The sequence below is a fragment of the Simochromis diagramma genome, unplaced genomic scaffold (genome assembly GCF_900408965.1).
Source record: "Simochromis diagramma unplaced genomic scaffold, fSimDia1.1 OVJJ01000549.1, whole genome shotgun sequence".
NCBI lineage: Eukaryota > Metazoa > Chordata > Actinopteri > Cichliformes > Cichlidae > Simochromis > Simochromis diagramma.
The window spans coordinates 21727-37166 of record NW_024387379.1 but is presented as its reverse complement, the minus strand read 5'-3'; the positions used below and the strand labels follow the sequence as shown (position 1 = coordinate 37166).

Genomic DNA, 15440 nt, shown 5'->3' with positions numbered 1-15440 from the left:
CCAGCCCTAACTATATGCTTTAGCAAAAAGGAAAGTTTTAAGCCTAATCTTAAAAGTAGAGATAGTGTCTGTCTCCCGAATCCAAACTGGAAGCTGGTTCCACAGAAGAGGGGCCTGAAAACTGAAGGCTCTCCCTCCCATTCTACTTTTAAATACTCTAGGAACAACAAGTAGGCCTGCAGAGCGAGAGCGAAGTGCTCTAATAGGGTGATATGGTACTACAAGGTCATTGAGATAAGATGGGGCCTGATTATTTAAGACCTTGTATGTGAGGAGCAGGATTTTGAATTCAATTCTGGATTTAACAGGAAGCCAATGAAGGGAAGCCAAAACAGGAGAAATCTGCTCTCTCTTTCTAGTCCCTGTCAGGACTCTTGCTGCAGCATTTTGGATTAGGTGAAGGCTTTTCAGTGAGTTTTTTGGACATCCTGATAATAATGAATTACAGTAGTCCAGCCTGGAAGTAATAAATGCATGAACTAGTTTTTCAGCGTCACTCTGAGACAGGATATTTCTAATTTTAGAGATGTTGCACAAAATTATTAAGGTTGTTTTATTTTTTCCAGTTCATGAGGACTGTTTTCTTGGCTATGCATAGGGCAGTGAAAACCATATAGGCTATATTCTTATCTGTAGTGACATTATCTAAGCTGCCCAACAAACACACTAAGGGGGAAGTTGGAATGTTACATTTCAGACACTTTGATAAGTCCGCACATATCTCGCGCCAAAACTTCTGAACTGGTGGACAGAACCAAAGAGCGTGGATATAATTGTCCGGTGAATTGGTGTGGCAGTGTGAGCAGTTGTTGGAAGGCGTAAAGCCCATCTTGAACATCCGATGACCTGTATAGTGCACTCTATGTAGTATTTTGTATTGAATTAATTGAAGACTGGGGTTTCTAATTAGATGAAAGGTTTTTAAGCACATCTGAGACCAGAAGTTTTGGTCTAAGTAAACTGATAAATCTGCTTCCCATTTTGCAATAGGAAGTGATATTGATTCATCTCAGAATCAGAATCAGAATCAGAAAGGGTTTTATTGCCAAATGTTGAGCAGGTTTCCAACATTAGGAAATTGCTGCGGTGCTGTTTTAGAAAGCATTCTGTAAATTTTTGAAAGTAATTTGGGGGGTTCTAAGAGTAAGAAATTGAACCACACTTGGTGGTGTTTGTAGTTCAACTTGACCCGGTTCGAATTTCTTTTTTACTATGGATTTAATTTGTTGATATTCTAAAAATCTTTTCTTGTTGATCCCATATTGTGTAACTAGTCCGTCAAATGGAATAAATTCTGTTCCTTCTAGTATATGTTCTAAATATTTGATTCCTTTACCACTCCAATCTGGAAAGTTTATCATATTATTGTTTTGTAATATGTCAGGGTTGTTCCAGATAGATGTACGTTTCCATGGGATTAATGAAGACGCCGTCAATTTTAAAATCTCCCACCATGCTGTCAGAGAAGAGCTGATGCTGATGCTTTTGAAGCATTCATGTCGTTGAATGTTTGAGCTGATAAATGGTAGGTCTGAGATCTCTAGATTATTGCAAAGTGCTTGTCCTACATCTAGCCAAGGTTCATCTAAGAGGGTATGTTTTAGCCATCCTGAGATCAACTGAAGCCTGTTGGCTAAGAAGTAGTGCTGAAAGTTAGATAGTTCTAATCCTCCTCTATCCTTGGTCTTTTGTAGTGTTTTTAAGCTTATACATGGGGGTTTATTTTTCCAAAGGAATTTGGACATACATGAATCTAGAGATCTGAACCAATCTTGTGGCAATTTAGTTGGGATCATTGAGAACAAATAATTTATTTTTGGTAAGACCATCATTTTTATAGCGGCAACCCTTCCCATGAGGGATATAGGTAGACATTTCCACCTAGCTAGATCACCTTCTACTTTCTTCAAAAGTGGGATATGGTTTCGTTTAGTTAGATCTGCAAGTTTGGGAGAAAAATTAATACCTAAATATTTTACATTTCCCGATTGCAGTGGTGTAGAGAAAGACTTATGGTAGGAGCCATTAATCGGAAGGACTGTAGATTTTGACCAGTTAATTGAGTAGTCTGATATTCTTGCAAAAGAGTTTATCAATTCAATCACCCCAGAGATATTGATTTGTGAGTTTTGGAGAAAAAGTAACACATCATCCGCATAAAGGCTGACTTTATGTTCCACGTTCTTGCATCTTATGCCCTTAATTACTGAATTCTGTCTAACTGCTGCTACTAGTGGTTCAATAAAAATTGCAAACAGTGAAGGGGAGAGTGTCATGAAATGCTGTGTGGTAGGCAGGAGATGAGGACTCAAAGTGCAGGACTCACAGACTCAGGGGATAACTCAAAATCACAGCTTTATTTGCTGGTCACAGAAAAACGAGCATACTAAACTAAACTAAACTAAACTGGGAAAATATAAACTCACACTTTGCAGAGAGGCACACGAGGAAACACACAGCTTGAGGGACGACGTGACACAGGGTTTAAATACACTGGGAAGTAACGAGGGGAATGAGACACAGAAGGAGGGCACAGCTGGGAGAAATCAGGACTGACGAGACAAGCAAAGCAGGACGCATTCACATAAGACTTGGACCTTTAAAGTAAAACAGGAAGTATCACACAGATGTGAACTTGACACAGTGGAGACAGCAACTAAAAAACACAGAGACATAAACCATAAGGCAGAGGACTCTAAGAACCGAAAGACACAGAGGGAAACTCAAACATGCAGACACAGACTTACACAGAACAGAGGGGACACAGAGAAACATGAAGGGCAAGGGATCGAAACTAGAAACCATAGAATAACTTACACAAGTACAATAATACAAAAATCACGAAGAACTAAACATGCTGGGTCAGGAGACCCAAGACCCTGACAGAGAGTGGTCATCCCTGCCTGGTGCCCCTCAGGAGGCAGAAGCTGGAGGATTTTTGGTCAAAGCCTAGCATAGCCTGTAATGTTATTATGAGGGACACATTTTATGAGTGAACTTGGCTTTAAGTGACTTACAGGTTTCTTTGAAAACTACTTTCTTATATCCAGGTTCTTCCTTTTTGCTGCCATCCTCCTCTCCTTCTTGCAGCGCAGGCTTGCCACCGCTAAAACTAAACAGAGCTCCCTGAAAGGCACAGCCAATCACATTGGCCATATTTGTCACATGACGTAGAACTCCAGTAGAGAACGTAATTTAACTCTTTCTGCTCCGCTGGGTGAATGAGACGCTGGCAGATCATTTTTTTCTATCGGGTTTGTTTTTCTTTACTCGAAGAGATCAAATTGTTGGTGGGGACAATTCAATAATCGCTGGATATTGGTAGGGACATGTCCCTTCCGTCCATGCCAAATCTACGCCCTTGCTGTAACAATAGAAACATATTCAGGAGGCAACTGTTAGAAAGCCCACTGTTTACACATTATTTGCTTGGGTGAAGTGTTGTGGTTTGTTTATAGATAGTGTTTGCGCTGTGGAAATTGATATGTCCTACGTCATTGAACTCACCATATCTGTGCTGACGCTCCTTGAATGCACCACTCTGTGCCGTGTGCTGCTAGTCTGCCTTGTAGCTGCTGATAGCCAGCATTGCTCCTTGTGTCCTCTCATCAGCATTTCGTGAGTTTTGGTTTATTGCTGTGTGTGAATGCCAGAAGGTGGGTTCTGTTTACATGATGTTGCGTATGTCAGATGCTATTGTGTGTATTTGTTCCCTCGTGACTATGCTAATGTTATCTTATGCTAATGCGCTAATACGCTATGTAAGCTACTAAGCTAGTTAATGCTAATTATAAATCTTGTGTAATTATTGAAGTTGTTATGGATGTGAGTATTGAATACAGTTCCTTGTGCTATCTCTGTGCTAGAATAATGTCTGGGCATGTTGAATGTTTATGTGTGCTGTACTGATAGTTGCTTTATGTATCGTTACTACAGACCACAGCTGAATAAATCTCCTAAACTTGGAAGCTGCCTCCGTGTTCTTTAACCGGAACACACCCACCATACCTTGCCGCTCTAAATCAAATCAGCTAAACTCCCGGAGACAACATTCTCTCCATTTTATGGTCCTTCGAGCCGGAGTAGAGTACTGATTAAGGTATGGAACAGACAGATGTCCAGGCTGACTCAGCACCCCCACGTGTTTCGCAGAGAGAGCGACGGCCACCTGCTTACCTGACCGATTATGAGGTTTCAACACTCCCTCTTGAGGGACGAACGCAAACCAAGCAACCGGCTACTGCTTCCCAGTGTTCACATAGTGGTAAAACACGCTCATCCCAGAGGAGCTCCAGCTCCAGATCCACAAAGGCATCACGCTCGTCGATAGGCAGATTCCCTTCCCACGCCTTATCAGACCTGGAAACAGCCCAGCTCGAAGAGCGAGTGAAGCAGATGGAACTTGAGGAATTCCAACAGCACCTAGAAGAGGATCAACAAGTTGAATACGAATGTCAACGACTTCAAGCTCAAGCCAGAGAGGCCCAGCAGCTACAGGAAGAAGCCATTAGAACTCAAGAGTCGTTGAGCAGACAGCTGGAGAGGCGACGACAGCTAAAAAAGAGGGTAAACGAGTTGGAGATAGCCAAGATGGTTACTTCTCTCCTTAAAGAGAAAGCACAAGAACCCAGTGGTTCCAGAGTCTCATCATGCCCATCGGAGAATAGTAATTCGAGCACCCATGCAGCTCTACCTTCAGTCGGTCCCGTGGGTCAGCCTCCTGTACCGCTAGTCGCTCCACCCTCAACACTTACTGTGGCTCAGCCTCCAGCGCCCATGGTAGCTCCACCTCCAGTAACCATGGCCTCGCATCCATTGCATTCTCAATGCATGCCACAAGTGCTGCACCCAACTGTTCCAGCTGGACCTCGGTCTACTACCTTTGCACCTGATATCTCTTACCAGGCATCTACTCCATTCTCAGTTCAGCCATCGCAGTACGCTCGTGCAGCCTGCACTAACCCTGCCAAAACAGAGTTATCTTGCACTCCCACTCGGACTAAGTCCGAGCTACATCAACTACCGACAGCTAATGCGTACCCTTTCCTCGCCACAGGTCATGGCATTCCCAAACCTATGATTCCCTCCTTTGAGAGTGGCCGTGAAAGTGACTTTGCCTTATTGAAAATGGCCCTTGACAACCTGTTGAACAGTCATCCACACCTGAATGAGCAGTATAAATATCAAGTGCTGCTTGGGCACCTACGGCTACCTAGTGCAATCCAGCTAGCTAAGGCATACATGCACGACCCAATGCCGTACACCACAGCCATGCACGCCCTGCAGGACAAGTATGGGCAACCCCGTCAGCTCGTCCAAAGTGAATTGGGCACAATTCTGAATGCTCCAGCTATCAAATTCGGCGACGCAGAAGCCTTTGATGCATTTGCCTTGTCTATCCAATCTCTAGTAGGGATGCTTAGGACACTAGAGGGCCAGAACGGCTTTGAGCTAAGATGTGGGTCTCATGTCGACCGACTACTGTGTAAGATGCCACCCAGTTATCGCGATGGGTTTGTAGAGCATTGCCTGAACCAAGGCATTCTTCGGACAGGTACTGACCAAACCTGTACCCTGCCTGATCTGAGTTCCTGGCTGCAGATGAAATCCCAAGCGAAGCGCATCGCAGGTAGAGCTGCTTCACTCTATAGTCCTGAAGCTTATAAGCCGACAAAGAAAGACCAGCGTCTTCCCAATAAACCAAAGGAGAAATCTACAGCCTTCTTCCTGACTTCCCGGGAGACCCCCAGTGCAGAAGGGAGTTCTTTCCGACCAAAGACCTCATCCAGACCAAAACCATACTGTCCGCGCTGCGAGAATAAGGAGCATTTCCTGAACGCTTGTGTAGAGTTTAAGAAACTGACCACTGACCAGATGGTGAGGTGGTTAACTGATGAACAGCGGTGCTGGAAATGTGGAAGAACTCACCAGCCGGAGGTTTGCACCCTCAAACGACCTTGTAATACCTGCAGAGAGCAACACCTGACTGTACTGCATGATGCTGTCCAGCAGATCCAGAAGAGTGTGCTCATGATGACTGCTCCGACTACAACAGTGTACTTGGATAGGCCAAATCGTTCCCCCAAGGTGATGCTGAAGGTTGTAAAGGTTTTGCTGTACAACAGAGACCAAACATTGGAGACTCATGCAATACTTGATGATGGCTCAGAACGAAGCATCATTTTACCACAAGCTGTTCGACGCTTAAAACTCACCCCAGAGTCCGAGACGCTTACCCTGCGGACTGTCCACCAAGAGGTAGTGCAGCTTCGTGGCGCCTCAGTCTCCTTCCAAGTGTCTTCCCCCTACAAACCTGGGGAGAAGTATCATATACAAAAGGCATTCACCGCCGATGCCCTTGGTCTCTCAGAACATTCCTATCCGGTGAGGATTCTCCAACGCCGCTATAAACACCTGCGTGACTTACCTCTGCCTTTGGTAGACCATGTTCAACCTCTGCTGCTTATCGGCTCTGACATGCCTCATCTCCTGGCCCCTACAGAACCAGTTCATCTGGGCCCGACAGGGGGACCCATCGCTGTCCATACCAAGCTTGGTTGGTCGCTCCAAGGTCCCATCAGTATCGACCAGACTCCTGCAACTGAGCAGCAGTGCCTGTTCACAACAACCGTTGTGCCAACCAGTGAGCTTCTCAGGAATGTTGAGCGTCTCTGGCAGATTGATACGCTCCCTTATGTGAGCGAGAAGCAGGTAACCCGATCGAAGCAAGATCAGCAAGCTCTGAACCTACTCCAGACATCCACCATCAGGGTCACGGTCGATGGGACACGGAGGTATGCCACACCACTGCTTCGTCGTGCCAACTCCGCCACGCTTCAAGCTCCTATGGAAGCAGTTTTGCCAAGTCTGCGCAGTACAGAGAGGAGACTTGTCAAAGACCCACAACGTGCCGAAGTGTATTGTCAGGAGATTCAGAAGCTAGAGAAGTTGGGCTATGTAGCTGTGGTGCCACATGAGATAGCTAGAACCACTGCAGAATCCTGGTTCATACCTCACCACATGGTGCGACACAATAACAAGGACAGGATCGTCTTTAACTGCTCTTTCCAGTACGAAGGGAAGTCCCTCAACTCTATTCTCCTCCCTGGACCTGCCCTAGGTCCATCTTTGCTAGGAGTTCTTCTTCGGTTTCGACAGTATCCAGTTGCTGTGAGTGGCGACATCAAAGGTATGTTCCACCAGATACGCCTGTTGCCAGCAGACAAACCAGTGCTGCGCTTCCTCTGGCGGGACATGAAGAGGAATGAAGAGCCGAAGATCTATGAATGGCAAGTGCTACCATTTGGCACTACATGCAGTCCTTGCTGCGCCATCTATGCACTGCAGCAGCACGTCCGGGACACTTGTAGGTCCAATCATGACCTCGTCGATTGTGTAGAGCAGTCGTTCTACGTGGATAACTGTCTCCGCAGCACCCACTCCCAAGAGGAGGCTAAGGCCCTAGTTGACAGTCTGCGCCAGCTGCTCCACACCGGGGGCTTTGAGATACGTCAATGGGCCAGCAACATCCCTGCTGTCATTGAACATCTTCCATCCAATGTCAGATCTGAGAGTAGTGACCTATGGCTCTCTCAGTCTAGCACGGACCTTTGGGAGCCAACTCTGGGATTGACATGGGATTGCCTTCGTGACTCCTTCAAATACAGACATCGACTGGGGGAGAGAACTGAACCCACACTGAGGAACGTCTACAAAACACTTGCGTGTCAGTATGATCCGCTAGGTTATATAGTACCGTTCACCACACGGGCCAAGATTCTGGTACAGGATCTTTGGAAGGACCAGCTCGGCTGGGACGACCCGATCCAGCCACCTAGCCTTCGTGACAGATGGCTTGCCTGGGAAAAGGAGATTCCTGATCTTATCCAAATGGAAATCCCCAGATGTTATGCACCAGCGTCTGCTGATTCATCTGCCTCGAGCAGAGATCTCCACATCTTTTGCGACGCTTCCGAGAGAGCGTATGGGTCTGTCGCTTACCTACGGACAGAAACTGCTCAGAAGGAAGTCTATGTTGCCTTTGTAATGGCTAGATCCCGAGTGGCCCCAAAGAAACAGTTGTCCATGCCACGGTTGGAGCTAAGTGCCGCTCTCACTGGGGCACAACTAGCTGGTCTCCTTCAAGCTGAGCTCACGCTGCCCATTCGAAAGGTTATTCTGTGGTCGGACTCTACTACCGTTCTCCACTGGATCAAGTCAGAATCTTGCAGCTATAAAGTTTTTGTGGGCACGCGGGTGGCAGAGATCCAGAGTCTTACAGATGGGAGTACCTGGAGATATGTGGATAGCGCGAATAACCCTGCCGATGACATTACCCGGGGCAAGACCTTAAAGGAGCTGTCATGACCACACCGGTGGCACCAAGGCCCTGAGTTTTTACGTCAATCCGAGGAACATTGGCCGACCAGCCCACCAGTATATCCAGAGCCAGAGGATGGTGAGCTGAAGAAATCATATTTCTGTGGACAGGTTAGGGTTAACTCCTGCCCTCAACTTCCTGAAATCAGCCTGTTCTCTACCTGGAAGGATCTCATGAAGACAACAGCGCGGTCCCTACATGGGGCGGCTGACCCAAATTCAAGCTCGCACAGTGAAGCAGATGATTACATCAAAGCTGAGAAACTCCTCCTGATGAAGGCCCAGTCAGAGTCATTCCCAGATGAGGCTAATGCACTCAGGTCTGGCAGACCATTGCCAATCAACAGCCGTTTGAACTCCTTATCACCCGAATATGATAAGGATACGGAACTCATCAGAGTTGGTGGAAGGTTACGAAGAGTTGAGCAGCTAGAGCTAGACACGATCCACCCGATCATACTGGACCCAAAACATCCTCTGACTAAGCTCATCATCCAAGATTTTGATGAGACCCTCCTTCATCCTGGACCAGAAAGAGTGTTGGCTGAACTACGTCGCCGGTTCTGGATCCTCCGGGGGAGGGAAGCAGTCAGACGGTATCAGAGGGACTGCAGGCACTGTCAGGCTTGGCGTGCCAATCCTTCCATCCCAAAGATGGCAGATCTGCCACCAGCTCGTCTGCGTCTGTATAAACCACCCTTTTACTCGACTGGAGTCGATTGTTTTGGACCCTTTACCGTGAAAATTGGACGTCGAACAGAGAAGCGTTGGGGCATAGTCTTCAAATGCATGACGACCCGCTGTGTGCATCTAGACCTCCTCGAGAGCCTTGACACTGACTCCTTTCTGATGTCGTTAAGGCGCTTTATTGCCAGAAGAGGCAAACCCTTTGAGCTCCTGTGTGACAATGGGACAAATTTTGTCGGTGGAGCCCGAGAGCTCCATGAGGCCTTTGAGACCATGGCGCCTCAGTTGAAGGAGCGTTTGGCAGAGCAGCAGATTGCTTTCCGTTTCAACCCTCCCAGTGCTCCTCACTTCGGTGGTGCCTGGGAGAGAGAGGTCAGGTCCGTAAAAACCGCTCTTAAGGTCGTACTCAAGGAGCAGACGGTCCCTGAAACTGTGCTTCGTACGGTCTTTGTGGAAGTGGAAGGCATCGTAAATGCTAAGCCTCTCGGCTACGTCTCATCAGACATAGCAGATCCAGACCCCATCACACCTAACATCCTGCTGATGGGACGCTATGATGCATCACTCCCTCAAGTGGTTTACGATCCCAGTAACCTTATTGGGAGTCGCAGATGGAGATATAGTCAAGTTCTTGTCGACCATTTCTGGTCCCGATTCATCCGTCACTACCTGCCTAACTTGCAAGAGAGACAGAAGTGGCAGAAGGATGCGGAATGCCTCAAACCGGACCAAGTGGTGCTCATAGTTGATCCTCAGCTCCCAAGAGCTTTATGGCCTGTTGGTAAGGTAACGACTACTTACCCTGGAGCTGATGGACGCATCCGGACTGCTGCCGTTAAGGTCAAAGATCGAACGTATATTCGACCGGTAGCCCGCTTGGTCTCACTCCCTATGCTTGAAGATGATAAGGATCCGCGTACTTGAGTGGCCTTCTACCTTGGATTCGACTGTCTGTGCAGACAGTCGGGGGCGGCTGTGTTAGAAAGCCCACTGTTTACACATTATTTGCTTGGTTGAAGTGTTGTGGTTTGTTTATAGATAGTGTTTGCGCTGTGGAAATTGATATGTCCTACGTCATTGAACTCACCATATCTGTGCTGACGCTCCTTGAATGCACCACTCTGTGCCGTGTGCTGCTAGTCTGCCTTGTAGCTGCTGATAGCCAGCATTGCTCCTTGTGTCCTCTCATCAGCATTTCGTGAGTTTTGGTTTATTGCTGTGTGTGAATGCCAGAAGGTGGGTTCTGTTTACATGATGTTGCGTATGTCAGATGCTATTGTGTGTATTTGTTCCCTCGTGACTATGCTAATGTTATCTTATGCTAATGCGCTAATACGCTATGTAAGCTACTAAGCTAGTTAATGCTAATTATAAATCTTGTGTAATTATTGAAGTTGTTATGGATGTGAGTATTGAATACAGTTCCTTGTGCTATCTCTGTGCTAGAATAATGTCTGGGCATGTTGAATGTTTATGTGTGCTGTACTGATAGTTGCTTTATGTATCGTTACTACAGACCACAGCTGAATAAATCTCCTAAACTTGGAAGCTGCCTCCGTGTTCTTTAACCGGAACACACCCACCATACCTTGCCGCTCTAAATCAAATCAGCTAAACTCCCGGAGACAACATTCTCTCCATTTTAGCAACCAAATACCTCCTGGGTCTGTTTCTGACTTTGCTTCTGTTTTATCATAACAGAAGTTTCAGTGTTACCTTGTGTGTTGTGTATGTGGGTGGACTGGCTCCATTACTTGTGACAATCCCAGCACATTCCTGCCCCCTGAGAAAACACAAAACATCACAGTGCAAATTGTCATGTATTAGTGCGGGAAGCTTCTTCAGTTCCAAAATATGCAGAGATCCTGAGTGTTTACGAAAATAAAAATTCAAGCATTCTAACATCTCACCCGTTATTCATGCATACATGTAAACATGTGTTTAACTGTATGAAGTTTATTAGACATGAAACAGATGATACGTAAAAGAGAATTTTGCCAAAATACACAGTTAAATTAAGTGGTGATGGCAGTAAAAACTACCGCTGTAGATTTTAGATTGTCGTTCTCGGGAAGTCTGAACTACTGTGTAAACTTACAAAGACTCTCGTGCTGGAGTAGTGAAAAACGGCCCTCGTGTCGAACTTTTCTTACAGAAATAACAACAAAGTTTTCCTAAGAGAGTTCAGGTTGTGTTGAACAATGAAGGTTGTCATACTAATACTTGCTTTCTTTAGCATGGGACGCTGTTTGTAAACTGAAACATGCTGAAATTAACGGCAACATTTTCCCACATTTAGCTCAAAACCTTACAAACACATGGTTTTTCCAGTCATTTTTTACAACATTTCCTAAAAATATTTGTAACATTTTATATTTAAAACGCAATTTTAAATGTTACATCTAAATATAAATCTTTTTTTTTTAAATTCGCTTAGCCTTTTTCCTCAATTTTTAAGCAAATTGTAAAGACATTGGGGAATGTGGATCAATACTTTTCCACAACACTTATACATGCAGTGACCGCTGCATTTTGCAAAAATTCCACATTCCATTCATTCATTTTGTATTTCTCAAATTTGGGTCAGATTCACATTTAAACCAAACATTTCACTTAAAAAGCTCGGACATCATTAACTGGTTACTAAAGCTGCAGTAAATGGTTTTCCGTTACTTACCTGTGCTGTAACGCCACCAAGCCCAAAATTAAGACCTAAGCCATATCCAGCTGTGTGGGCCACTCTCCGGCAGCGACGCACCCAAAGACCCCACACTCCTCTCCGATACCCGACTCCTCGAACTCCATGGACTCGCTGTCGCCGGTGCCTCTCAGATAAACTGCGGGAGTTTCTTACCTAGTTACCTGTGAGCAACAACCATGCACGCGTGTTCTTTTGTACGTGTTTGCCAGTTACACCTTCGTGTCCAAACACGTGCTTGCAGCCAGGGGCGGTCCTAGCCTGTTGGGTGCTCTGGGAGTGTACACACAGATAGTATGTAAATGGCTAACAAACAACCATTATAATACAATACAGCTTTTCCAATTAAAGGCTAATTAATATTGTGTTGAACACAGTCCCAAGATTCAGTAAGCCCCATCAGTGTCTGGACTTCTTTAAGTTACTAGAAGACGTTTCACCTCTCATCCGAGAAGCTTCTTCAGTTCTAAGGTCAAATGGTGGAGAGTCCCAGATATAAATCTAGTGGGAGTGAACCCCCCACAGAGGGACAAAAGGACCCCCTGATGATCCTCTAATCGCCTGAGCCAAGGTGTGAAATTGGGTGTGGGTCCCAATCAGCCAGAGTTTCGGGTGAGTTCATTGTGAAACCTGGCCCCACCTTATCATGCGAATTCCTGAGATCAGATGGCCCAGGATGCGAGTGGGCGTTAAGGCGTCTGGGAAGGGATCTCAAAACTGGATTATAGATGGCAGAGAGTTTGTGTCGTAAACCCCCGCCTCTGTTCAAGGATGGTCACTCACAGTGGACATAGATGGCTTCTTTCACTCCTCTTTCAAACCATCTGTCCTCTCTGTTCAAAATGTGAACATTGGCATCCTCGAAAGAGTGTCCTTTATCCTTAAGATGCAGATGGACTGCTGAGTCTTGTCCTGTGGAGGTGGCTCTTCTGTATTGTGCCATGCGCTTGTGAAGTGGCTGCTTGGTCTCTCCAATGTAGAGGTCTGGGCATTCCTCGCTGCACTGTACAGCATACATCACATTGTTAAGTCTGTGTTTTGGCGTTTTGTCTTTCGGGTGAACCAGTTTTTGTCTGAGCATGTTGCTGGGTCTGAAATGCACCGGGATGTCATGCTTGGAGAAAACCCTCCTGAGTTTCTCTGATACACCGGCTACATAGGGGATGACAATGTTGTTGCGTCTGTCTTTCTTATCCTCCCTCGCTGGTGTCTGGTCTTCTTTTCTGTGCCTCTTTGCTGACTTTAAGAACGCCCATTTAGGATAGCCGCACGTTTTGAGTGCTTCCTTAACATGTGTGTGTTCCTTCTTTTTTCCTTCAGGCTTAGAGGGAACATGTTCTGCCCGGTGGTGTAGGGTCCTAATTACTCCAAGTTTGTGTTCCAGAGGGTGATGGGAGTCAAAGAGGGGGTACTGGTCCGTGTGTGTGGGCTTCCGGTAAACTTCGATGTTGAGGTTGCCATTCTCTTCAAAGTGCACAGCGCAGTCCAGGAAAGGCAAACAGTTGTCCTTTGTGTCTTCCCTGGTGAACTTGATGTTTTTATCCACAGCGTTAATGTGCGCAGTGAAGGATTCCACTTCTTGTGTCTTGATTTTGACCCAGGTGTCGTCTACATATCTGTACCAGTGGCTGGGTACTCTTCCTTTGAAAGAGCCAAGAGCCTTCCTTTCCACTTCCTCCATGTAAAGGTTGGCTACAATAGGTGACACAGGGGAGCCCATGGCACAGCCATGTTTTTGTCTGTAAAAGCCTTCGTTGTATTTGAAATATGTAGTGGTGAGGCAGAGGTCTAACAGTGTGCAGATCTGATCGGGTGTGAAGTTGGTCCTGTCCTCCAAGGAGCTGTCTTCTTGTAGTCGTTTTCTGACAGTCTCCACTGCCTCCGTGGTGGGTATGCAAGTGAAGAGAGAGACTACATCAAAGGACACCATGGTTTCATCTGGATCCAGGGTAAGTTTCTGGACCTTGTCAGTGAAGTCGGTGGAGTTCTTGATGTGGTGTGGGGTGTTCCCCACGAGAGGAGCAAGGATGGTAGCAAGGTGTTTAGCAATGTTATAAGTGGCTTTCTTTGCAAGCTCCTTTGACTACGATGACCTGGATGACTGAGAACCTTCACAGACACACTCACACTTAGGACCATATAATAATAAATATGTGCGTTATGAAAGTTGGGCACGTCAGCACGCTAACGTCCTTATGTACTTTGTATGTTCGTATGGGTCTGACCCTTTCACTCCTTTGATTTTTTCCTCGTCTTTTTTTTTTGCCTTTTCGTCCCAAGCCAAACACCAACATATCAAATATACAGTTGAACCAGATATTTACATACTCTTCGTAGATAGGAGAGGAGAGTGCATCAGTGCAAACTGTTTCATCCTTTAACCTAAACTCTGTGACAGCGGACTGTTCGATGTGCTAAAGAACAGAAAAACATTATTTCCCATCAGACCATCGCCAACATTCAGGCATGTAACACAGTAACACTTTTTTTTTTTTACATATTCCGCCGAAAGAGTTAGCTGTGTGCACTATAAAAATTAAGAGCGTAATTCATTTCTGCTTGGTTTCACATAAACTGTATTATTAAGGAACAATAAGTGGGGCTCACCTCAAAACAATCAGTATAAGATCTGACTGGAGAGTTTTAGGACAGAGCCAAACTTTTGGAACTGAAATAACAACTTTGAGCGGATCAGAGACTTGTTTTGATAACATCTCCCCCTAAAACAATAAACTGTCCTCACTATCACAACCACAGCAGGAACAAGACAGGATTCTGTGGTAGATTTTTTGTAATTTGTAGTAAATTGTGCACCACAGACTTTGCAATTTACATTTGTGTCACTCATTTAAATCTTCTTCTCCTGAAAGTGAAACTCTTACAAACACATATGTCATAACTTTGAGTCACAAACTGACACTGAGTCTCTTCAGTAAATCCAGCAGCTTTTTAACATCAAACGACGTCTTTGAGCTGCTGCAGATGTTAGTAAATCTGACCCTAAAGGTTCCTTCTTCTTTAAAATTAAAACTTTGTAATGAAAGGATATTTTTAACAGGCTGTTCTCGTTTATATGACCTCCATAAAACAACAGGGTTAGAACACATTGTGACGAAGTAAGATGTTTGTTTTGTAGTCCATCTTTTGCACAATGTAGTTTCAACGGGCGGACATCCGGTGTCACATCGCTCCTCTCTTTCCCTGAGTCCTTAGCAAATCTCCTTCCCACGATGACGTTTTCATCGAGGCCAAGGAAAAGAGTTTAGGAAAAGGAGATAGGCGCTACTTTTGAAATAACACCCCACGTGTTACCTTGTGACGCTGAGTCACGTGACCTCGCAGCAACAAATCACAGCACAGCCGGAAAAGGAGGCGGAGCAAAGTGTCTGTGCAGGAGAGAAGAGTCGAGCAGAGAGAGCCGCTTTTTTATGAAACGGGAGTAAAGTAGTGAACTTACAGGAACATATACCACTACCAACGTTTGGATCGATGTCTGCATCGATCTGCACACCCTTGTCTCCTGGATCGTAGCTGAGATCAGCGGGAACCACGTGGGTCTCTGCTCCCTCATCTGTTTCCTGTTTGGAAAGAGTTCCAGCTTCATCACGGTTCTTCTCTCGTTTTGTGGGTTCATCTAAAGGTAAGCACCGAGCTAACTTTAATACGGGTTCAGTTT

General features: G+C 45.6%; 1 protein-coding gene and 1 long non-coding RNA gene across 2 annotated transcripts in view; both read left to right on the top strand.

The window, feature by feature from the left end:
- Positions 1-3338: 3338 nt before the first annotated feature.
- On the top strand, positions 3339-10711 carry LOC120720106. Its single transcript, XM_040009741.1, has 3 exons — positions 3339-3656; positions 3937-10302; positions 10583-10711. The coding sequence occupies exon 2, from the start codon at positions 4102-4104 to the stop codon at positions 8365-8367; it is 4266 nt and encodes a 1421-aa protein (XP_039865675.1). The 5' UTR covers positions 3339-3656; positions 3937-4101; the 3' UTR covers positions 8368-10302; positions 10583-10711.
- A 4387-nt stretch (positions 10712-15098) lies between these two features.
- The window catches only part of LOC120720115, a 16146-nt gene continuing 15804 nt past the window's right edge, over positions 15099-15440 (top strand). Inside the window, exon 1 of the long non-coding RNA XR_005692795.1 lies at positions 15099-15404. This is a non-coding gene — a long non-coding RNA (uncharacterized LOC120720115). The remainder of the gene's footprint in view (positions 15405-15440) is intronic.

What these genes read in the sequence shown, in the direction of transcription:
- LOC120720106 (XM_040009741.1), top strand. Translation starts at nt 4,102, where the DNA reads ATGGAACAGACAGATGTCCAGGCTGACTCAGCACCCCCACGTGTTTCG.